The sequence below is a fragment of the Tiliqua scincoides genome, chromosome 5 (genome assembly GCF_035046505.1).
Source record: "Tiliqua scincoides isolate rTilSci1 chromosome 5, rTilSci1.hap2, whole genome shotgun sequence".
Classification (NCBI taxonomy): domain Eukaryota; kingdom Metazoa; phylum Chordata; class Lepidosauria; order Squamata; family Scincidae; genus Tiliqua; species Tiliqua scincoides.
In genome coordinates, this window is record NC_089825.1 from 119,610,317 (window position 1) to 119,634,880 (window position 24,564).

Below are 24,564 nucleotides of genomic sequence, written 5' to 3' on the forward strand. Positions count from 1 at the left end.
GGCAGAAGTGTCTTAGTGCTGCCTGGGTATAGGATCGGACCCTAAATTAGATGTGAGATAATCCAGTTTGCTGCAATACAGAACAAGGGAAGCTGCAAAACGGGCTGAGCCTACAAACAGGAAGCTTTCGGTCAGCAGCGGAAAGGGCCTTTTCAGTGCAGTTTTGGTGTGTGTTTTCTCGGACGTAAATCCCGTTGTGGTCACTGGAGTCTACTCGAAGGAAAGTGTGCATAGGATTGCAGCCAATAGGCTCATTTTACTTGTGAGAAGGATGATGGCCACAGGGAAGGGCATACTGGATAATTTAGCATCACCTTAAGTGCCGTTTGAAAAACTTTGGCTGAACTAAAGGGCTCTAGGGCAGGAAGAATGCTTGTCTCTGAGAAGCCATAAGACCCTTTTGAGTTTTCCTGCAACAGGCTGACAGAACCACCCCCCTTCAGTGAGGGACATCAGTTATTGAATTTTCTTCATAAAGTGGGACTTGCACCTTTTTACTGTCCTGTTGTTCCCTTGAATGGTTTTAAAGGAGACTGGAGGCTGTTGCAGAAACAGCTTATAAAGTCGATTCTTCATTTCCTAGAGCAGGGGTGTCCAAAGTTTTTGGCAGGAGGGCCACATCAGCTCTCTGACACTGTGTCGGGGGCCGGGGAAAAAAAAAGAATTAATTTACATTTAAAATTTGAATAAATTTGCATAAGTTTACATAAATGAATATATTAAAGATGAACTTATATGAATGAATGAGGGTCTTGCAATAGCTTAATGCCTATAAAAGGCCTTGCACAAAGCAAGGCTGGCCTTTCCTTTGCTGCCACTGCTGCATCACAGATGTGAAAGAGCAAGCAGTGGAGGGGGCTCTCATCCCACAGCTCACACGAGAGGTCAAACAGTCGCCCTCACGCTGAGAGAAGTTGCGTCGGGCCAGTGCGGGCTTCAACAAATCTCTGGAGGGCCAGAGGCTCATTGAAGACTGGGGGTCCCTGAGGGCCACATTGAGAGGCCTCGAGGGCTGCAAGTGGCCCCAGGGCCAGGGTTTGGGCACCCCTGACCTAGAGAGTCTTGAACTGACAGTAGGTCCAGCCTACCTCTCTAGTTTGCTTTCACGCAGGCTGTTGTCTATCTCAACCAGGGACCTGCTCCTTGTAGGGGCTGACTGTGCTTCAGTGTTGGCCACCATGCTTGTTTTTGGTTGTGGCCATTGTTTACTAGTCAAGTGCACGTAGAAGGGTCCAGGGTCAATCTTTGGCATCTTCAGTTGTGGGGGGTCAGGACTGTGGGGGGTGGGGATTTAACCCTTTGGCCCATGACACCTCCAATCCAAATGGCCCCTCCTATAAGCTATTACCTGTACAGAGAAAAACCTATAGGCACAATCTTGTGCTTGTAAACTTTCCCCTCTATGGCTAATCATTTCAAGGGGTAAGTTAAAGTCAGGGAATTGACATGGTGTAAGTGCTGAAACTCCCCCCCCCCCCGGGTGCTCTGGCACTGATCCAAATAAGCTCCAATGTAGCAAACGAGACTTTTAAGGATGTAGGTATCTTGTGGTCTTTTGCGCTCTCTGAGGCATCTGGTGGGCTACTGTTAGATATAGAAAGCTGGACTAGATGGACCCTGGGCCTGATCCAGCAGGGCTCTTCTTATGTTCTTAAGGATTACATAAAATAATGGCTTTGAGGAAAGGATACTTGGCTGGGTGCCAGACTGTATCATTATGTGATATACAAAATGTGCCATCTGGGACTTAGATAGGAAGAAACTGGAGAGTTGTGGTTCCAGTAGCAAGCCCCGGAGGTCTATGTGGCCTCACAGGGTCCTTGGGATTTATTTTGTTACCCTTACGCTTCCATAAACAAGGCTCTCCGGCCCCCATTTAAGGACAGCAGCCAAAATCTCCATCACTGATGGGGCTTCAGTGGCCACCTGCCGCAGCCATGGAGGTCAAGGCAATCGCCATATTTAGTACATACCCACAGTGGTTAAACAGCATTTGGGTAGCCCAAGCCTGTCACTGGGCCAAGTGACGCAACCTGCTTCAGGCAGCACATTCTGGGCATTGGTACAGGGCAGCCAGAAATAAGTTACTTGTCCTCTTCACTGAGATGAGGGGCCTTTCCACCTCAGGCATTTAAATGACCTTGTACCTGAGCTATTAAGAAACTTCTCCCTCCTTATATAAATAAATTTTATATAAGGAGGGCTATAATAAAATTGCAGAGTCATGGAAGGTGGAATGTGTTTTGCAGAGTCATGGAAGGTGGAATGTGTTTTGCAGAGTCATGGAAGGTGGAATGTGTTTTGCAGAGTCATGGAAGGTGGAATGTGTTTTGCAGAGTCATGGAAGGTGGAATGTGTTTTGCAGAGTCATGGAAGGTAGAATGTGTTTTGCAGAGTCATGGAAGGTAGAATGTGTTTATATTAACCCGAATGGAACTTTTCCAGATGGGCCTCTGCTTGTGGGATCAAAACAAGGCGTGCGTGCAATTCCTTTACGCTGACACGTGAGTCTCTCCAGGGCCGGCTTTAGCCAGTTGGACCATTGGCTCCCACTTGGATCTTGTGCCTAAGGGGCCCCCATGCTAGGGTAAAATTAGAAAATAAAATTAGCATTTTTACTAAATCGTTTCACAGTCATTTAAACAAGTGGCTTTCTAACTATTTTCTTTTCCATTGTTTGTTTCTTTGTAGCCTTGCATGCAATTTGATATTCAAATATGCTTAAATCCATTTGGTCCACATAAACTTTTTAAGCGCACATATTGATTGCTTTCCATTCTACCATAAAGATATAAAGTCTTATATTTATATTTCTAAGATTCTATAGATCTTGGCTCACAAAAAGTGTTTCCAGTTGAGCCCCGCAGCTCCTGGTTCTCTCACGCCTAATTTCAGGACTCTCTTTTCTTGCAGTGTGGATATTCAGCCAGGGAAAAAAAAAAGAATTTGACTTAGACCCGAAAAAAGCATGTTGAAATTCAACCTCTCCTGTGGGGAGACTGTGGGCAATATATCATTGTGTTGCTGCTTTGGTCTCCCTAGTTGTGCATTGGGAATAACTGTGAAGGTCACCTTCACAAAGCGAGAGCAAATGCAAAGCTAGCCCACGTATCAGAACAAGCATTCCTCCCTCAGAAACCTCCGTGTCCATTAAGAGATGACTGAGGGCCCAGCTTCAGTCAACAAAGTAAGATTGTGGGTCAGAGCAGAATCTTTTTGTCGTTCTGTCCCCAGCGCTTTAGAATACACTTTCTGAGAGGCACCTCTTTAAACCTTACCCCCAAAAATAAATTAGTAGAAATCTATATTTTAAGGCAGCGATTTTCAACCACTGTGCCATGGCACACCGGTGTGCCGTGGATGGTCTGCAGGTGTGCCGTGGAACTTTTGGGGAGGGTCATTTATTAGTAAGGCAATTGGGGGATTTGAGCCCCCTACCAGAAGCGTGGGGTGCCTTGTCAATGGTAAAAAAACTGGTGTGCCTTGACAATTTTAGTGCCTTGATAGTGTGCTGTGAGATGAAAAAGGTTGAAAATCCCTGTTTTAAGGTAAGCTTTCAAAATACAGGGGGCCCCCCATATCCATGGATCCCACATCCGTGGAATCAATTATCCACAGATCAGGTCTGCGGGGCCCTCCGTGCATGTCCCGCTGGATGGAAGAGAAGCTCTGCTTTCCTCCCCTGCATCCGGAGGGTCCACTGAGCCCATCAGAGGCTGGGGACATGTGTCCGCTGTCTCTACTGGGCTCAGACTAAGAGCTCAAAACACATGATTTCTGGTTTCATGGAGAAACTGGAAGTCACTTTTTCATGCCTTATTGCCTATTTCCTTAATGCCTTAAGGAGTAAAAGAGGAGCAGTTTAGCAGTGTACCCCTAGTACAGCATGCTGGCTCCAAACATGGATGTCAGGGGACATCCACTAAAATTGAGTGTTGGAAGAGTTAGAACAGACAAGAGAAAATATTTCTTTACTCAGCGTGTGGTTGGTCTGTGGAACTCCTTGCCACAGGATGTGGTGATGGCGACTGGCCTGGACGCCTTTAAAAGGGGATTGGACAAGTTTCTGGAGGAAAATTCCATTACGGGTTACAAGCCATGATGTGTATATGCAACCTCCTGATTTTAGAAATGGGCTATGTCAGAATGCCAGATGCGAGGGAGGGCACCAGGATGAGGTCTCTTGTTATCTGGTGTGCTCCCTGGGGCATCTGGTGGGCCACTGTGAGATACAGGAAGCTGGACTAGATGGGCCTATGGCCTGATCCAGTGGGGCTGTTCTTATGTTCTTAACTACAATTCCCAGAAAGCCTTGCAGGTCTCTTGTTATCTGGTGTGCTCCCTGGGGCATTTGGTGGGCAGCTGTGAGATACAGGAAGCTGGACTAGATGGGCCTATGGCCTGATCCAGTGGGGCTGTTCTTATGTTCTTAACTACAATTCCCAGAAAGCCTTGCAGGTCTCTTGTTATCTGGTGTGCTCCCTGGGGCATCTGGTGGGCCGCTGTGAGATACAGGAAGCTGGACTAGATGGGCCTATGGCCTGATCCAGTGGGGCTGTTCTTATGTTCTTATGTCCACATTGTTTGGGTACATAAAACATGGGTGTATTGGGAGACACTTTCCCTTCTCTGTGGCTGCAGCAGCTTGGAGGGGGGCATGGAAGGCTTAACTTTGAGAAATTACTTGGGGCAAAAGGTTTGAAAAACCCTTCCCCTGCATCATGGCCGTAAATTATATGGCCTCCCCCCCCCACCCCAGCCTGTGGCTGTGTTTAATGAAAGTAAATGCTTGTAGTTTGTCCTGCATGTTTTTGACCTCTCAGAGGATCCCCAACTATTGAAGACATACACCATAGAAAATGTGCTACCCACGTATGTTCTCCCCCACCCCAGCAACTTGTCCCTTCTTCTCATTATGACTGCTGATGTTGTAAACAGTAACAGATAGGACACATGTGCTTGCAGGCGGACAAGCCTGTATCCTCTTCACACTAAAACGCCCCCAAGCAACCCTTCTGTTCCTGTTTGTGCAAGGCGTGGGCTCCGCAGAACGCCACCGCCTTTCCGGACTCCCTACCACAGGACAAAGGAAAGTAGGATGGAGCCCAAGGGCCTGGAAGGGTTTTCCCCATTTAGTCCCAAGTCCTTCCCATAGATGGGCGAGGCTTAAAAATCACACAGAATCTCTGCAAAATCACTAAGTCAGATCTTTATTGAAGCTCTGGGTTACGTTATTGGTCTTGTGCATGTCTTTATACTACAGAGATCCCTGTGAAATTTCTGCTAAAATACTTGACCATCTATCTTTCAATTGCATGTACTGTACACCCGAAGCAGTAGCCAAATTCCACAATCCCCTTTATTTTTTGATGCATGCAACACCACATGTGTGTGTACCCTGAAACCCTCATTACCACCTCCACCATCACCTACCACTTTTTGGAAACACACACACACACATACACACACACACATACCGTGTTTTAAGAAGCACATTGAGAAACTGGAGTGGGTTCAGAGAAGGGCAACTAAGATGGTGAGGGCAGTGGCGTACCTGGTTGGGGGAGGGTCCAGGGGACCATGTGGCAACAGATGGGTAGGGGTGGCATTTACTGCCCACCCCACACCCGCTGCCTCCGCTCTGAGGCATTCAGAGGGGCGGGGAGGCCGTGCCAGAAACTGGAACTCTTTCCTTGGGGTGCTCTTTAGCAAGGTTAGAACTGTGTGGGGGAAGGAGGAGGGGGATACAGTCAGGCTCCCCACATCTCTGAGATGTGACTGCCCTGTGTTTTGATGTGGGGCGCGTGTTCAACCAACAAAACATCCAGTTAAACAAATATTTGCGCCAGCCACATTGTTCCGTTCTGCCAAGTCGGCCATGAATTGAACTTGAAAGTTACGACTCTGTAATCTGGCCCCTTTTCTCAGACCACGTGCCTGGGGCAGAGCCCAGGTCCTTCTCTGTGAGGCTGAGCAGTGCAAAGGCGCCCTCTTGCCTGGTTATCCTGCCCTGACTTGTTATCACTAGACTGGTCCAAGCTGGCAACAGTCTCTTTTCGCTTGAAGATTCACAGGGACTTTGTCTGCCAGCCTGAAGCCTAGTGCCAATGCAAACAATGGGAGGAGGGGAGTTTCAAAATTTAATATCCCCCCCCCCCACCTGAGGCTGATGCAATCTCTGTTCAGCTTACAACACCTCATTGGCATTTCCTGGAAGGCCCAGGCCTGTCTCTGAGAAAGATGACTTGCTTTTCCCACCCCCAAGAGCTCATCAACAAAGAATTTGCTGCCTCAGTCTGAGATACTCAGACTTTTGAGGTGGGGGAGAAAATAGAGGGTGGCCAATGGTTTTGAAATCCAAAATGTACAAACTACAGTACATAGTCTAAGGGTGGAAATCATGGGTTAGACTGCGAGGACATGCTGGATGCAGGGCTGTCTTTGAAAACCATCTGGAAGCCTTTGACTGGTCCAGAACAAGGATATCAGGAGGGAACATGCAACAGCAATTTACACCATCTAGGCTGGCTTATCAGTTTGCTTAAGGGGTTAGGATTGTGCCCTATGTCTTCCAGTCAGTGCCGCAAAAGTCAATACCTTTTGGCTGAGTAAAACTCAGACCAGTCAAGATGGAGGCATTGCTGATGGGTGACTCATCTGTAGGGTTGCCAAGCCGTGCCTGGACATTTGTTTTTCAATGTTATGTAATCTTGGAAATTCCTGGGAGCCTGTTAACATCTCCAGGATTACTTTCTGGAGGCAACTGGATACTGATTTTGACTCCTGGGGGGTTGGCAACCTTACTCATCCACCCAAGGGAACTGGTAGTCAGTCACCTTGTACTGGAAAGAGCTGCACTCTCCCTGAAGGATCAGGTTTGCAATCCACACTCTGGCGGAAGTCCAAAGGGCACCTGTGACACAGAGTGTCTTTTACCAGCCAAGGCTGGTGTGTCAACTGTGACCCCTCCTGGACACAGATAGCCTGTTGTCCTAGTGATCCCCAGACCCTGTAACACACTGTAAGCCGGGCTGCCTTTGAAGACTGTTAAGAAGCTTCAAACTGCAGCTACTAGTTTCTCACTGGGAAGAGCAGATGATGGAGCACATTTTCTGGTTCTTAAACAAAGGCACTGGCTCCTGGTTCACTTCTGGGCAAAAGTCAAGATGCTGATCTTGGGGCCTGGGTACCTCAAGCACCACTTTCTCCAACGTGAGCTGCCCTGCCCAGACACTGAGGTGGTCTACGGTGACCTTCCTTGGGGTGTCCCCTCTGTCGATGGTGCGGCATCTACTGTAGAGTCTTCTTGGTGGTGGTTCTCCAGTCATGAATTCTCTTCCTAGGGAGGCTTGCCTACTGCCTGCATTCTTAACCTTGTGGCATGAGGCAAAGACCTCTTTTTTTTTTTTTTTTTTTTTTTGCTCAGGCTTTTTAATTATTCACCAAATTGTTTTAAATGATGCTGCATTGATCTGCTGCTCTTTGTTGTCTGGTGGTATGTTGTTCTATTGTGCTGTTTCTCAACGTTTGTCCTCTCCTGTAGCACTTCACATGGTCCACCTATTGGAAGTACCTCCCAAAGTAACTGGCAATGATATCATTGCCAGTTACTTCTGGGTTGGGAGGCCAGATACAACACGACAAACACCAGTAAGAGGCTCAGGGTGGGCTTTTTCAAGCATGGAAAAGTATGTTTTGGAGCTCTGCCCATTGAGCTGAGCCTTGTACCACTATTTATTACATCACATTCCTGGTCTCACCGCCAGGCAGCAGATGCCCAGGAGTCCTGTGAGTACCACCAGACACCACATCAAGTACCAATGGTGGTACGTACCACTGGTTGAGAAACACCGTTCTATTGTACTTTATTGCTTTAACTTGTAAACCAACCTGGAAATATTTTTGATTGAAGTCTAGCATATACATTCTTAACATCAATCAATCTCTGTACTTTTGGTGATTTGATAACTTTTCGTAAGCCGCTTTGGGTCCCCTTATGGGGGGAAAAGTGGAATAAAATTCAATTAAAATAATATCAAATAAAGTAAAATTCAGCAGCGTCCAAGGTCAGCAATCAGTGATGGTAAATAAGATTCCTTGTGTTCAAATAAAAAAGTGAATTGGTTTTAATTTATTTTTTAATTTCTCTGCGTTCACCTTTACCCTATATTCCAAGAGAAATCTATCTTGTTCATGAAACTCCAGCTGGTTCTGTTTGTACTCGTCGCTCATATTAACACCGACTTTTGGAAAACGCCTCCCCCAGTCCAGAAAGCCCTGCGTCAGAAGTCTTGTGATGGTTTTCGTATTTATTTCCTGCAAGCTCTGGAGCATTTGTGTGTCTGTGTGTCTATGTATGATGGATATTCAGTACTTGCTCCCCTCTCGCCCCAGCTTCTAGGTATAAATATTTAGCAGTTGGATGATACCGCAGAGGACAAGGAAGGGGCTTTTGCTCGGCCATCCAAGATGCTGGAACAAGAGGCTGAGCAACCACAGGAAGTTCATGCATAGACAAGGAAGGAACTTATAAGGAGACAAAATAGGGACTGTAGCCGAGGAGCAAAATAGTTTGGGAAGAAGAGAGCCAGAGAAAGTGAATGGGGTAAGAAAGTCCCAGGCAGCCCAAAGGTCATGCTCCTTTTACCAACCTGACTAGCCTCACTTGTTGTTATGAATGAATAAAAATAAACTTGGGCTCATTGCAGGTTTGAAGGGGCTCTTGGCAAGATCCCTTTCAGTGAGCCATCATCACCTTGCGTGCCCCTTCCTCGGATTAATGAGGGCTTACCTGGGCAGCAGTACAGCAAATGTTACCCTGCACATTCCTGATCTCGTCTGATCTTGGAAGCTAAGCAGGGTCAGGCCTGGTTAGTACTTGGATGGGAGACCGCCTGGGAATACCGGGTGCTGTAGGCTTATACCATAGTCTTTCGAGACTGAAGGTTGCCAACCAGTAAAGGAAGTGGATTTTTTCTACTGCACTAAGTGGTTGCAGACCAGAGGCTTTCCCCCCACAACGCTCAAGAACAATGCTTGCGTCAGATGCAATGTGGGGAAAATGGCAAGCAAAAATGGCAGTCCCCATTCCCCTTTCCCAAATGCCCCAGAGTGACACTACTGTGGGGAAAGATGGCTACCAGCAATAAAATACATCCTGATCTAATCATGTTGGCAACCTTCAGTCTCGAAAGACTGGTATCGCGCTCTGAAAGGTGGTTCTGGCACAGCGTCCAGTGTGGCTGAAAAGGCCGATTCGGGAGTGACAGTCCCTTCCACACCGGGAGCAAGTGCAGTCTGTCCCTGGTCTGTCTCCCTGGCTATGGGCCTTCCTTCTTTGCCTCTTTGCCTCAGCCTGTTGGCCAAGTGTCTCTTCAAACTGGGAAAGGCCATGCTGCACAGCCTGCCCCTAAGCGGGCCGCTCAGAGGCCAGGGTTTCCCACCTGTTGAGGTCCACTCCTAAGGCCTTCAGATCCCTCTTGCAGATGTCCTTGTATCGCAGCTGTGGTCTACCTGTAGGGCGCTTTCCTTGCACAAGTTCTCCATAGAGGAGATCCTTTGGGATCCGGCCATCATCCATTCTCACAACATGACCGAGCCAACGCAGGCGTCTCTGTTTCAGTAGTGCAAACATGCTAGGGATTCCAGCTTGTTCCAGGACTGAATGATCTAATCATTCCCAGGGAAATAGACCAGGCTGGGGAAGGTAGGACTGGGACAGGAAGAACTACTTCAATTAAAATGGTAGTATTAAAGGCAGGTGCTGATGGTAGGAAGCTAGTATGCAAGGAGTTTGCTGGGCAATAACTCTTACCCCTTCTGTGCTGAATGTTGGAGGAGCTTCCAAGATGACCACCTTTGCCTGCAGTCTGCTATTATGCAGTCCAAGCTACCACTGCGTTGATCAGTCCAAAGCTTTACATGTGTTAAGCGATTATCCTTTCTTACATGTAAAAAGAACAGCTTCTCCATTCCATGCTTTTCCATCTTGTGCATACACATTCACCTGATCTATGGGCTTATACAGGTTATTCCCAATCAATTAATCCAAAATAATTTGATTGTGCATGTGCGCTATATATCTTGACTGACTCCCAGCGTCTTACCTAAGGTTACTACTCCCGCCTCCCGGCAGGCTGAATGGTATGGCGCATGACACTACATGCACTTCCATTATTAGAGCCCTCTGAACTACAACACCTATTACAAAGTGACAAGGAGGGAATTAGGAGAACAATTTTCCAGTATCTTTAATTATCATGATCATCAATATAGTGCTTTAGAACAGTGGCCCTCAAGCTTTTAGCACCAGGACCCACTTTTTAGAAGGAGAATCTGTCCAGACCCACTGGAAGTGATGTCATGACCGGAAGTGACATCATCAATCAGGAAGAGTTTTAACATTCCTACCCACACTAACCCAGGAGTAAGTCCCATTGACTATCACTGTTAGAAGCATATACATTGTAGCCTGTTCAAAGTACAGATCTGTAACATATTAAAACTAAAATATTGAAATGAATGGGGACCCACCTGAAATTGGCTTGCAACCCACCTAGTGAATCCTTACACACAGTTTGAGAAACACTGCTTTAGAGCGTTCCAAACACTTCAGACAAGATTCCTACATCGACCCTTTAAAGTAGGCAAGTATATGGGAGCTGAGACTGAGAAACTGTAGCTCGTCTACAGCTAGGAAGTAGCTGTAGAATCTGAACCAGGGACCTGTGAATCTGATCTGAATCTGAACTGTGGTAGAATCTGAACCAGGGACCTCCTAGATCACTACTCGTATTTTGAGCCTTGCCAATAAAGTCTCCCCATCTTTCCTCCAATCCCACCAGTTCCAGTCCTAAACTGGAGAAAATGCTTCCTAGAAAGGCTCCAATATACCATTCAGTGACATCCTCTGGAGCCCTCCATCTCCAGACTGACAGTCACCTAGAGGTGACTAGCAACACGTTTATATACTTCAAATTTGGCAACACGAACAGTGTCACAAGAACACAATTCGTCCTAACCCGGCTGGTACGTCCTTACAGGGACAGGTTGTTAATCTCCAGTGGTGTGTTTGGATATTCTCCTGGGTGAAAACATAACACAGATCCTGACATGACGTGATCCCTGCCATCTTTGAAGTCATCAGGATGCCAGGAGAGTGAGATCAGAATGAAATCAGAGATTTTCCAAGCAGGAGCCAAAGAAAGCATGGTCCAGTGGCTAGAAGAAGGAACAAGAGTGACGGCTCTTGGAATTCAAGGCTGAATTCCAACCTTTTTTTCTGAACTCAAAAGAAAGAACTGAGTTAGGATCAAGGACTCCTGGCTCCCAGAATCCCTTGCTCTGATCCAGAATGCCCTTCCCCAAGTTCTGTTTGCTTCAAGGCAACACAGGCTGTAATCCTTAACACATTTACTAGAGAGTAAGTCTTAATCAGGGAGTTAGTTGGCAACCTTCAGTCTCAGAAGACTATGGTATCGCGCTCTGGATGGTGGTTCTGGCACAGCGTCTAGTGTGGCTGAAAAGACCGATTCGGGAGTGACAATCCCTTCCACACTGGGAGCAAGTGCAGTCTGTCCCTGGTCTGTCTCCCTGGCTATGGGCCTTCCTTCTTTGCCTCTTAGCCTCAGCCTGTTGGCCAAGTGTCTCTTCAAACTGGGAAAGGCCATGCTGCACAGCCTGCCTCCAAGTGGGCCACTCAGAGGCCAGGGTTTCCCACTTGTTGAGGTCCACTCCTAAGGCCTTCAGATCCCTCTTGCAGATGTCCTTGTATCGCAGCTGTGGTCTACCTGTAGGGCGCTTTCCTTGCACGAGTTCTCCATAGAGGAGATCCTTTGGGATCCGGCCATCATCCATTCTCACGACATGACCAAGCCAACGCAGGCGTCTCTGTTTGGGACAGCTCAGGCAAATGGGATAGGCAGGCACTGTCTGGTTGCCCTAATCCACTGCCTGAGGTGCCCATCTCAATTTGCCTCATTATGAGGCTGGACTTGACCTCACTGAAAACAGTGGAGCATGGAGTAAACACACACAGGAGTGCTGCTTCTCGATTTTGTATAGAGAGTTGAAGTACAGTTACAGTACCATTATTGGGTGACAGGACTTCCTGGTTACTTTTGATGTCATTTTTTCCTTTCTCCTTTGGCATGAAAGAGACTGTTGCCCATGTGAAACTCAGGCCACCTGGGACCTGCCAGCTACAGCTGAGACTGGCCGCTATCCCATTCCATGATCTGCCAGGCTAGAAGCAAAAATATGAGCTCCTGTTCTCACACACACACACACACACACACACACACACACACACACTCTTCACCTCCTACGCACAGGGAACAGGAACTGACTAATTAAGGAGAAATTCAGCACCGAACAGGAAACAGAAATGGATACTGAACAAGGGAATTTGTAATTAATTCACTCAAGAAAAGATTGTTGGAGGTTATCAGGCACCATTGGTGCATGAGACCTTTCTATTGTCAGTATCTCTTAGTCACGAGGATAGGACTGCATTACACCCTACCGAGCAGTTGTGTGCAACCATCATTTCAAATCTGCTCCCAACAGATTATGGAAAAGACTTTTTCACCCCAGCGTCATGTAGGGGTGGTAGCCAGCAACATTCACTGACTACACAGGTGTGTGGGCTCAGTTCTCCGAACGCACACATCAGCCGTGTCTGAAATGTGGGCATTTTCCTTCCACCGACGCTCATCTGCATACATACAGCCAAGCAGCCTTCTGTCTTTGTGGTAGGCTAAAAGCACAACGCGATGTGACAGTGCAGAGCACTGATGTGGGTCTGTCGCTCTCTGTGTAAGTAGGTCTGCTTTTTTTTACGTGACATGAGAGGCACAGGTGAGGTGAGGAAGGCCACCCTTCCTCCATCACCTTATCTCACATCATTCCGTTCCTTCAGGGCATTTTTCTGCTTAGCTTGGCCTGCTTCTGATAATGGAGGCAGGCTGCGGAGAAATTTGCTTGAAGCAACAGAATGCAGTGGGGCAAAGCAGGAGGTGGTTTTGCACCCCTTCCCTGTTTGCTCCATACCATCTTAAAAAAAAAATCTAATCCCCTCACCCCCTTGCTTGTTGGTGCAAATGGGGTTGATATGTGAGTCACATACACAGGGTTGCTCCGTCCCATGTAGTTGCTCCTGCCCAGGGTTGCTCCTGCCTAGCTCTAGAGCAGGCAATGGGTCTTTCCTGTCTTTTCCAGATCTCTCCTGGTAGCAAAATGCACCACATTCCTTGGCTTCACTAAGAGTTGTATGAACAGTTGGGCCCTAGCTCTGTTTCTTGATTGCTGGGTTTGTTCTTTAAGAAGGGGTTGCATTTACCGTATATGGTGGGCAGTCCAATCCTAACTTGCGCTAGAAACAGGCAGGCTAGCGGGCCTGCGCTGTATTCAGTGTATGTTTCGAGCAGGAAGACATTTCCCCTTCCCCCATGTCGCACTGCAGTAGCCCCAGTGGATCAACACAGATCTACGCCACCTGATGAGGTGGCACAAATTCAAGCAGCCCAGGACTGCCTTGGACCGCCCAGGAATGGGGTCAGGATCTGGCATAACTGCCAGGTCCTGGCCCCGCCTCCTGCTCCCTGCCCACCCACCCATGATCCCGCCTACCCTCCCCCCCACCCTAAAACACCTCTCTCCCACCTCCTCCCTGTCCTCCCCATGCCCCCCAACCCCTGCATCAGTCAAGCTCGGCTGATGCAACCAACCCTCTCTCTGGGGCCTGCGGCAGCACGGGAAAGCTGGCACACATCCATGCGCTGGCCTATCTCCCAGAAGAGTGACACAAAAGTGCTTTATGGCACTCCGGGCTGGTGCAAGGGACTTGCGTCAGCCCAAGTAAGGGTCAGGATTGCACCCTAAAACTGATTTCTTGAAGGAATATATGGTGGTTTTAGTTTTTTGCACTTCCTAGTCTCAGCATAAACTATTTTGCTTACATTATCCCTCTAGGCAAGTCTTCGTCACTGTGTACTCTTTGTGTGGCTAATTCTTCGAAAACACAAAATATACCAATCGGAGTTCTATGCGTTTGTCATTAGGTTTCTATGGTACTCAGCTTTTGAATAGCCTGGATAAACTCTTCTGGACAGCTACCTATACAACACAAGTGATTATTTAAGGAAGGCATTCATTAGAAGGAGGTAAAAGTTTCCAAAACTTAAAAATAACTGTTCTTTACTTAGCAAAGACGTTGGCGATTCTAATTATTCAGAGCCACTAACAATATCCATAGGAGTTGGGAGACAGAGTCATTTCTGTTGGCTATCATTCAAATCCCCCATCCATTCACTTCTTGGAACCCGTACCTAGAAATGTGGCAACCCCATTTCTGAGGAAGGCCCTTGTTCTTAATTGCCTTAAAATAAACATAAGCATAAATTTTCCTAGGCCTGATTCTCCTTCTGGAGAATTTCTCAGGCACCAAATTCTTCCCTGATACTGAACAGACCAAGGATGGCAACTGAGTCTGTAACGCAGCTTGATGTACAGAGATTAGCAGGGGACAATGTTTCTCTCCATGCTGTGAAAAGCATCCTCTGATGATTTCTGCACATCAAGCTCTGTTGACATCACAGGAGCAGATCAGCCATTTTGCTGGTAAGTTGGCAACCTACCACATTACTTAAAGGTTAAATGGAACCTGTTGAATTTCTGCCACTCTTTCAGCTGAAAAAGAAAAGAAAAACTTGTGGTTGTCCAAGGCTCAGAACCACGTTAGGAAAACAGTGGTGGATTTAGGGCCAAACGAGAGACAAAATGGGAATTCTGGGACTGCGACTCTCAACAGCTTTGTCACTTTCAGTAACGTAATGAAAATACAAACATAGTGAAGCATGTAACAGTGATACAACAATACAATATGTTCAGAAATTTACCTATTTAAAAAAAATACAGCTGTAGCTTTTTCCTATTGAGGATACAGTATGGGGGAAAAGTGTGTGTGTGTGGGGCGGGGGTTATCTTTCCTTCTTGAGCCATAGTCTGGATCCTGGCTGCCCCACTCACCCACCAAAACCTCTTGTTGCTGCAAAGAGGAAACTGAGTAGTAGTCACAGGGTGGGGCACAGCAAATCAGGGAACTGAGGCACAAACAAAAGGTTAGACTGTGCCTCCCCCCCAACCCCAGCGCTGTGCAGGCTTGATCAAAATTAGGACCCCCTTGTCCCTTTTGTAAAACAAAAAAATATGTCCGACGCTCTCATTATTATGGCAATCCTACGTCATGTCCAGTTTACTCCTATACATCAGCTCCAATCCCAGCATTACATCGCACTCACTGACATCACCACCACCATGGAAATGCTCCAGGGGTGAAGAAAAACCAAACAAACCAAGCAGGTCGGTCCACTGTTCCCTGCACGCTCAGAAAGAGTCCTGGTTTCTTTTCATCGCCCTCATCTCCAACTCAGATATTTTTATGATCACCAGCTGAGACGTGTTTGTGCAGGCTAACCCTCCACCTCCCCCCCATTCCCCCCCAATCCCTGAATTACGGTTCTGTGGAAGAGGACAAACAGGAAGAGCATTGCACCACCATTGCGGATGCGTGACACAGACCGTCAGAAGTGGCAGGTGTACCCCATCCGGACGTGCGGGGGCTGGTTTACGAGACTGTACCATGGGATCCTGGAAACAGCATGCTCTGCTACGGGAAACTCCCCTGCCAATCACTTCACAAGGGCCCTATTTTGTCAAGAAAACTTATTATGCAAGCCAGACCTCCAGCTGCTTTTTTCTTACTAGGGCACGTAAGTGCCAAATCTGTCTATAATCCACCAGGCCTTTGATCTGTAGCCCTCGGGCACATCTTTCTTCCCAGATTTGCATAAAATGGCCTTACTTCCTGCTCTAAACTGAGGACCTACTACCTAACAAGGTTATTGTAAGGCTAATGGAGACAAGTACATTAGAACTGTCCTTCTGGATCAGGGATCATTGACTCCAGTCCTGCCCCCCTCCCCACACACACATACAGTGGCCTACCAGCTGCCTCTGGGAAGTCTACAGGTAGGAGAAAAAGCCATACTGCTGTCCCATCATTGCTCCTCTGCAGCTGGTTGTTGGCATCCTTCAGTCTCAGAAGACTATGGTGTCACGCTCTGAATGGTGGTTCTGGAACAGAGTGTCCTCTCCAGTGCGCGAAGCCTGGGTAAAGTAGGTATGGAGGATAGGCTGTTTCCCATGCAGCAAATCCTCCCTCTCCACGTCGATGAAATGGTCCACTGGAAAGGCAGAGGCCAATACGGTTGGTTCCAGCGGCGTCGCAGGAGTTGCCAGAACGTGACTGTGTTCAGCCATGAACTGCCTCAGGGACTCCAGCTCCGGATTTTGCCTCGAGGTTGACTCCTGAAGCCTTTTCCATAACTGGATGTAGCCACAAGGCAGTGGAGGTTTGGGATCAGAGTTTTCCTTCTCTCAGATGAGCTGCCTTCCCAGGCTGATGAGTCCCATCTACCCGGTGGCTGTTTAGTCGCCTCTTATGACAAGTACAGCCAAACTGAGGGCCTATTCTTATCCACAGCCCCCAGGGGAGATAATCTTATCCCCAGCCCCTCTGCAGCTGGTATTCAGAGGCATACCAGTACTGAATCTGGAGGTAGTGCCAGGCCAGTCCCTCCATGAATGAATCCTCTGGAAAAAAATATGTGCAAAGTTCTTTGAACACTCTCTATATACACCAGCTAAATGGATGGAAAAGCATGCATACTTGTGGATTATTAGATGGTGGGGTGGATGGGATACCCTCCAACCTTTCACAGGTGAAAACAGGGACATGTGTTTAACATTCCTGTTCCCAGACCAAGGATCACTTTGCAGGACTCTTGTCAAGGAAAGTAGCTGAAGAAGGTAGGCTGACCAAGAAAAATAGTGACTAGTGGGTAGTGTTCATGCACTCCTTTCTGCTCTCTACTTTCCCTTTCTTGCTGGGAAAAAGGGATGGAGGTGGGTAGGACTGATAGTTTTGCTGCCAGCACCCAGGCTAATGAGACTAGGCAGAGTGAGGTGGTCAATCTGGGGGGAAAAGCCCTCCCAGGAGAGCAGAGAACCCCAGAGATTCCTATTAAAAACCAAATTGCAGTCGCCCCCATGAGTGACCAAATGTGACAATCCACTGAACCTGGACTAGGCAGGCACTAGTTATCTACAATAACTAGAAATGTCCAGAAGAGGGAGCCAGGAAGATTCTTAAGAGCAAGCACACAAAGCCCCCAACCCCTCACTAAAGGTTTGCAGGCTGGTTTGGTGTCAAAAGAGCAGTGGGAACAAAATTAATTCCCTAACATCTAACTAGAAATAGAGCTCCTAGCACTGGCTACACACATTGTCCCAGGAATCCTGGTCTCTGTACTTCAGTTGGGTCACTAGGGTTTGCTTCACCTGGCGCAGGAAGCCAGTGTTTGGCCCCCTCATGATTAACCTCCTCCCATGCAGTAGGGATGGGCGTGATGATGCAGCATCGCCCCGTCCCGCTGGTTTTTTGGCTATAACATTTGATCGAATGGAGATACTTCAACACAGTTTGTTGCATTGCATTCTGCATGAAATTATGCATCAAATGATATATAACATGATGGTATTATTTGGAAAAAAAACCAAGATTTTAAAAATTTTGGCCAGTAGTGGTGTCACCCCTTCCCCCATGCACATCACCCTGTGTGGTCCACACACCCCTAGCGGTGCCACATCTGCACTTCCTGGAGAGCAAGCAGGTGTGCCTTTCATGAACCAGCATTAGATTTGATGGCAAACCTGGCAGAAAGACACACAAGCATCAATATGCTTGAATTTAAGTAACTTTGCTAGTATAATTAAGTCACCTGGTTGGAGGAGTGGAACCCACTTGGCCATCCCACCCCTTTACTGAGACAGAGAGGTTTGGCTGCCCAGCTGATAGGATTGTCAATCCTATTAATCCAAGAGGCTTGGCAAGTCCAGGCATGAAAAAAGGCAAATGCTGCTGCAGGAACATGTCCCAGCATGTTCAAGTTGCAAGCACAGAGGCTTTGGGGGCATTAAAAGTGACACAGGAATACAGGAAAATGTAGGGAAAATAGAGGGAAAAGTAGGGAAAAAAACAGAGGAAAAAGTAGGGGGAAAAATAGAGGAAAACGTATGGAAAAAACAGGGCATTCATCATATCTGTCCTTTAGTGTTATGTATTGAAGAAGCTTCTTCAATGCTTTGAAATAGACCTGATTTAGGAGCAAAGAAAGTGATTGCTCCTCTTTTGTTAAAAATATCCCCCAGAAACATAACTGTCCTAAAATATATTATCAACAGTTTCAAAATTAACCTTGGCCTTTATAGTTGTGAAATGGCAGGTGGTACACATCGTGGCGCCTTACTGATCATGCACAGGCAGTGATGTCCATGAGCATTAGAGATAAGAGGCATCTATTCTCCATTCTGAGATTTAGCTTCTGTTTGTTGTGGTGGTGGGGGCGGGGGGGGGGGCTGAAACCTGAAGAATGACAGGTCCAGCAACTCACACTAAGAATAATTTAACTGGCAAATTTTTAACAGACCACCTCAAAAAGCAATTATTTACCCAGAACAGGCTTCAGAAAATAAGGCTGTTCTTGCTAAGTAGAGGCAGTTAGAGCATATGGAATAGGGAGATAGTAGGGGAAAGGCTGAGAAGACAGAATATGGATTTTAAGAATATGATGTTTTTGGACAGCAGATAGAAGACAAGAAAGTTATCGACTTCTTTAGCGGTCCCCGCTCCAGTGCCTTTATATGTCTGACATGAAGAACTGTAGAGCTGAAGCTTTCCCGGAACGAAGATGGTCAACGGGACGAATTTTATCTGCTTAATTTTTGAGCCAAACTATGGCTGAAAGCACAGGAGCATAGCCAATAAAAAATGTGGCAACCCTCGTGAGAATTTGAACTCAGGTTCCTCATACCTAGGAGGGAGGGGGAGCAAACAATAGAGAGAAACATTACAAATGTGTACATATGGATGGGAAGGAAAGGCGGAAGGCTGATGAACCCAGGTGGGTTGGATGAAAAAAGGAGGGGGGAGTGGGGATAGATGGAAAGAAGGGGGGAAATGGAGATGTGGGTTTGCATGATGATGGAGGTGCAGTCAGGGAAATGAAAATGCAAGAATGCAGAGAGAGAGAGAGAGAGAGAGAGAGGAATGAATGGATGGATGGATGCATGTATGCATGGATGAAATGTGTCGGCTGGAGAGGGCAATTGTCAGAGAGTAGAATGTGACTTGATTGAAGGAATCTTATACTCTAGTTTAAACAATTAATTGATTAAACCTGCATACATTTTACATCAGTTTAACCCTTTGCTACTTTCCTACTCCAAATGATGCCCACTCACCCTAGGCAGATGTGGGGAGAATTAATGGGTACAAACACTGCTCCTGTAAGTTTCCCACCCTCCATCCATAAGTGACAGTGCCCAGGGGGGAGGGGTTATATATTTCAGTTGGGGAATGGGTGCAGAAGGAAAGGGCCTGGGTCCTCTCCTCCCCTGTATTGTGGCCTCAGTCCAAATTGCTCCCCTCCTACAACTGGTTTGACAAGAAAATCAAGATGGGAGTGCATATTACGGCGCTCCAATGTATCACGTAGTTTGATCTCCATAAGGGAGAAACCGCCACTGATAAGACGGGGGTATCATCTATATCAGTGTTTCTCAAACTGTGGGTTGGGGGTCGGGTTTTTTTTTTTAGTTAATTAAATGTTTGATTAATTGAGGAATCTAACCAATTAATCCATGAAAGGTTGCAGGCCTATTGGATGGAGAGAGCAACAGGTGAATGATGGAGAGACGTGTCTGCATGGGGACAGATGGAGAGAGAAACTGCAAATGCAGACTGGTGAATGGTTCATATATTAATGGAAGGAACAGGCAGAGGTGTGCTTGTGCTGACGGACAGATGAAAGTACAGTAAGATGAGCTGGTGGGTAGTTGCTGGAATGCTTGACCAGTCTTCCCTCACCTCCCTCCCCAGGCTGCCCCCCTCTTCCCCTCCTCTTTCTCACCCCTGTACTCCTGCGGTTGCATCATTCTTTCCTGTCGGCAGCATGAAAGCAGCTGTGAAATGATAATATTTAGACTTTGGCATCCTCCTGACCCCACATTGGGGGCAGCAGTGGCGATAGGCACCCCGTGACTCTTACTCAGGTCCCAGCGAGTGTGGGGAATCAGGGAGGAGGAGGGGGGAGAGGATGTGGGCCGGGTGAAAGCCAAGGGGAAGGGCATCTACCTCTGCTTGCTCGTGTATATATACCTCTGTGCCTGCTGGCTGGGATCAAACCTGAAGTGAGGCAGCCACGAGGGAAACAGAAGCCTCCTCCTCCTCCTCCTCCGCCTCTTCCCCGATTCTGAACACTTCAAATTGAGTGGGCTATTTGGACTTTTCTTAAACACGAAAAACTGAGTGGTTCTCCTCAGATTGCCTTGTTTTTGGACTCAAGGCACATCTAGGGTCAAGGTGGTGACTGGTGAGTTAGGCTGTAGAGCAAGTCTTACGAGTTGCAGCTGGTGGGGAAGGAATCCAGGACTCTGCTTTCCATTCTTCCTGAGCAGGAGGGCCCAGTAAGTGGCAAGACCAGAGACAGAGGACCAGAGCTTTGTGGTCTCCCTCACTTTTCTTCTGCCACTGACTGGCATTCTCTTTACCATCCTACTCCCTTGTCTTGGACTGGGCCTGCTTGAGCCATGATGGCCGTTGGTGCCCCTCTCCAACACAACTGGTGCCCCAACCTTCTCTTTAGCCTGTTTTTCTGGGCTGCCTTGACCCCTGCAACTCCTGCTTTCCCCCTGCACAACTCCAGCCCCCTCCTCCAGTTTGATGGGCAAGTCCGCCTTCGCCACCTCTACACGGCCGATGAGCAAACACATCTTCTCCTGGAGATCACGCCGGACGGCACGGTGCGCGGCTCCAGATTTCAGAACCCCTTCAGTGAGTATTTATGAAAGAAACTGCAGTGAACTCAAGTGGGTTACAGCTGGCAGAATAAGAGCTAGGTGGTGAGACACTGGGAAGGGATTTGAGACTTCTAATGTGGTAGAATAGAGAGGGTAGTATACCAGAAGAACCCTAGCTTCCATTATCTTTTTGGCTAATAAAGTGGAAATTGAATCCTTAAGTTCCAATCAGTTGCTAAAGGACCCTAACAATCAGAACTCCTGGGTTCTATGATGGATCAAAACTCGAGGATGTTCTGGAAGGGGAATCGAGTCTAGCTGATTAGAGAAGGGAACGGAGGAATCCTTTATGGTTTTTATGGCTCCTACATAAAGCAAGGGTCTATTGGGATTTAGTTATTAAAAGTATGGTATGCAGATCTCAGACAGCAGGACAGTTTGGAATGCAACTCCAAGGTCCAATAGGCAAATGAGGTTCCAGCAAAGGAATATCATCTAGAAATTTTGCAGGCCACTTTGGGGTGGGAGTGCCTCGTTTTACTCTAGCTCTCTGCTTGGTCTGGATGGCGTGGGTTGGTCTCTTAAGGAAGCCAAAGCAGGAACTGGAATAGATGAGCCCGTGAACAGACAAAGCTGCCTGATATGGAGTCAGGCCGTTGGTTCATGGGACAAAAATGAAAATATTTCTCTACTTAGCATAGAATTAAACTTTGGAACTCCTTGCCACAGGATGTGGTGATGGCCCAGATAATTTTAAAAGAGAATGGGAAAGAATGATGTCATGAAACATTCATGGATGTATGCACCCTCCTGGTTTTAGAAGTATTGCAGGCAATCCCAGAATGCCAGATTCAAGGGAATGGAAACAGGATACAGGTCTCTTATTGTCTTGTGTGTTCCCTGAGACCTCTGGTGGCCACTGTGAGATACAGGGAACTGGATTAGATGCACCTTGGGCCTGACCCAGCAGGGCTCTTCTTATGTTCTTGAACCCACATTGTCAGTAGAAGCTCTCCAAGGATCCAGGCAGAGGTCTTTTTAGCTCCCTTACCTGAGGTCCTTTGAAATGGAGATGGTGGATTAAACCAGCCCTTTTACATGCAAAGCACATGATCTGCTGCTGATATTGTTATACAGTGCTAATAGGATGCAGCAGCTTGATTATTGGGGTTTTCTGGGGGGAGGGGAGATGCTAGGGTTCCATAAGCTGAACCACTGCTGCTTCCAAGTGCCAGGAACTCCTGGGTCCTTAGGAAGAGGTGATGAGTAAGATGGGCTTGGGACTGCTGTGGGTGGTCCCAGATAGCAACACAGCCATTTATGCTGCTGTAAAAGGAGCAAGGGAGGGCTCTGCCTGTATGGCCAGAGGCAAAAGAGGACAAAGCCCCTTTAGTAATTTTGTGAATGAGGGAAGTTCAAGGGATGCCACATGTCTCACACCTGCATGACATGTGGCACTTTTTGAAACTCCCCCTCCTTTCATGCATTTATGAATGGCACAGGAACCCAGCCTTTTTTGTATCTGGTCTATTTGGCCATCAGAAAGAAAAAGGGGGGGGGGTCCTCAATGTGGGTCTGAAATGGCAGGTTAATGGGGCATCTTGAGTCTGAAGACCACGACATTAGAGCAAAAAGTCTGGGATCCAGAACTCTTGGGTTCTTTGCCCTCACCCCTTGTTCTTTGATGGGTTTCTTCCAGGTCTGCTGGAGATCAAAGCTGTAAAGCCGGGCATCATTCGCATTCAGGCCAAGAAAACAGCTCAGTTTCTCTGCATGAAACCCAATGGATATCTCTATGGCTCAGTAAGTTTGACCAGTAGGTGGATGTGTGGGGGAATAGGTTCTCTGGGGACTGAACAGCAGACACAGATAAGAGAAAGCAGCTCATCTGCCTTGTATCAGGTTTTATAAAATTGGCTGAAGTAGCTGATCGAAGGGTGTATGTTAATCAGAACCATTCCAAGCTTCACAGAGCAGCAAACCTGAGTTTGCAGCCAAGTGCCTAGTCAATAGCAGCCAATCCTGGCTGTCTGATGAGTGTACCTGTATGACAGGTGTGCCTCCATATGTGTGTTTAGCAGAACTCTGTTCTGCTTCCATTGCTGTCCTTGAACCCATGTAGACAATATTACAGAGCTTGCACCAGTCAACCAGGTGGAACTCACAGCTCACTTCGGCAACCTGTACAGAATCCATTTGTGGCTTGATTGGGCATTGCAATATACACAGGGTGACCCGCTGTTGTAACCTCAAAAGAGGACAAGGCACCCCAAAATGTAGGACAACCAAGAAAAATGTAGGACACGGCAAAATAAAAGCTGAAAACACTCATATATTGATCTCATGTGGTCAGCTGAAACACTATATTGCTTATTAAATTTAAAACTAAATTACATATAATTTATTAATTATAAGAAGGCTATGCACTGCTTGCAGGAGCTCACTCACAGGGAAAAGGACGACATTTAAGTTCTTTTCCAGGACACGAGGCTAAAAAAAGGATATATCCAGGAAAAAAGAGGATGTCTGGTCACCCTGAATATACAGTACATAGGAATGGCTGCACTCTGTTGGTTCCAGTCTGTAAATAATTTAGGTTGACTGAATTATTTTTTCTGGAGACCTGGAAATAATTCAATCTGAATTAAAACACACACATACACACCCTATGCTCAGGCCATACAGTGGGATTTACTTTAGAGTAAATGTGTATAGAATTGCAGTATTTCCATGCAATCCTATACCTGTTTACTTGAAAGTAAGTTCCCACAGCGTTCAATGGGGCTTATAAGTGTATATAGGATTATGGCCTTAGTGAATGTTAGCCCAGCAGATTTATATAACTAAATGAAGACAATAATATCACTTGTGTTCCTTTCTCCATAGTTAATCTACTCAGAGGAGGCATGCAACTTCCGTGAGAAGGTTCTCCATGATGGCTACAACCTCTACTACTCTGAGCAGTACAATATTCCCGTCAGCCTCAGCTCACCAGGGGCCTTGCCCCGGAGTCGCCAATTACCTCCCTTTTCCCAGTTTCTGCCTATGGTCAACAAGATCCCCCTTGACCCCGTGTTTGTGGACTATGTCTTTGATGAACAGGAGCTTGATGTAGAGTCACCTGATCCACTGGGAATGATGGGTCCTCACCCTGGTTTTATCAGCCCAAGTTATGCTGTCTAATTACCCAGGGCCACCTGATTTGTTGGGTCTGGAATGCCATTTCAGACATTAGAGTTTTTGCAGAGCTTGAACACCTGGGTCCTCTTGAAGTAAAGTGTGACAAAGTATTTCAAAGCTTGGGGAGGGGTGGAGAGAGAAAGAAGATTTCTTGTGGCTACAGCACAGATTTGTTAACGATTGACCCAAATGCTGTACATTCTGGACTCCTGCATTCCAAGCTTGCCACAGATGCATCACCGCAGATATGTAAATGAGGTCCTTAAGTGAACCAGAAGGAAAGCTCAGCAGTAATGTAGTGAAATTCTCGTTTCATTGGACTGAGTTTTTTGCTTGTTGTTAATAACTTTGCTAGCTTTTCGAGGAGGGTGTTATTTCTATCTATTGAAACAACTTATTTATTAGAAGTTGAGCTTATTTATTGAACAAAGCTGGCAATAGCAGGAGCAGTGATATAATGAGAAG

At 46.9% G+C, this 24,564-nt stretch overlaps 1 protein-coding gene and 1 pseudogene across 1 annotated transcript; both read left to right on the top strand.

Moving 5' to 3' along the window:
* The first annotated feature begins 8,799 nt into the window (after positions 1 to 8,799).
* LOC136654907 (5S ribosomal RNA) lies at positions 8,800 to 8,919 on the top strand (annotated as a pseudogene).
* An 11,790-nt stretch (positions 8,920 to 20,709) lies between these two features.
* FGF21 (fibroblast growth factor 21) lies at positions 20,710 to 24,192 on the top strand. Its single transcript, XM_066627317.1, has 3 exons — positions 20,710 to 20,953; positions 22,619 to 22,722; positions 23,806 to 24,192. Exons 1-3 carry the CDS (start codon positions 20,710 to 20,712, stop codon positions 24,100 to 24,102), a joined length of 645 nt encoding a protein of 214 aa, XP_066483414.1. The 3' UTR covers positions 24,103 to 24,192.
* The last annotated feature ends 372 nt before the right edge of the window (positions 24,193 to 24,564 follow it).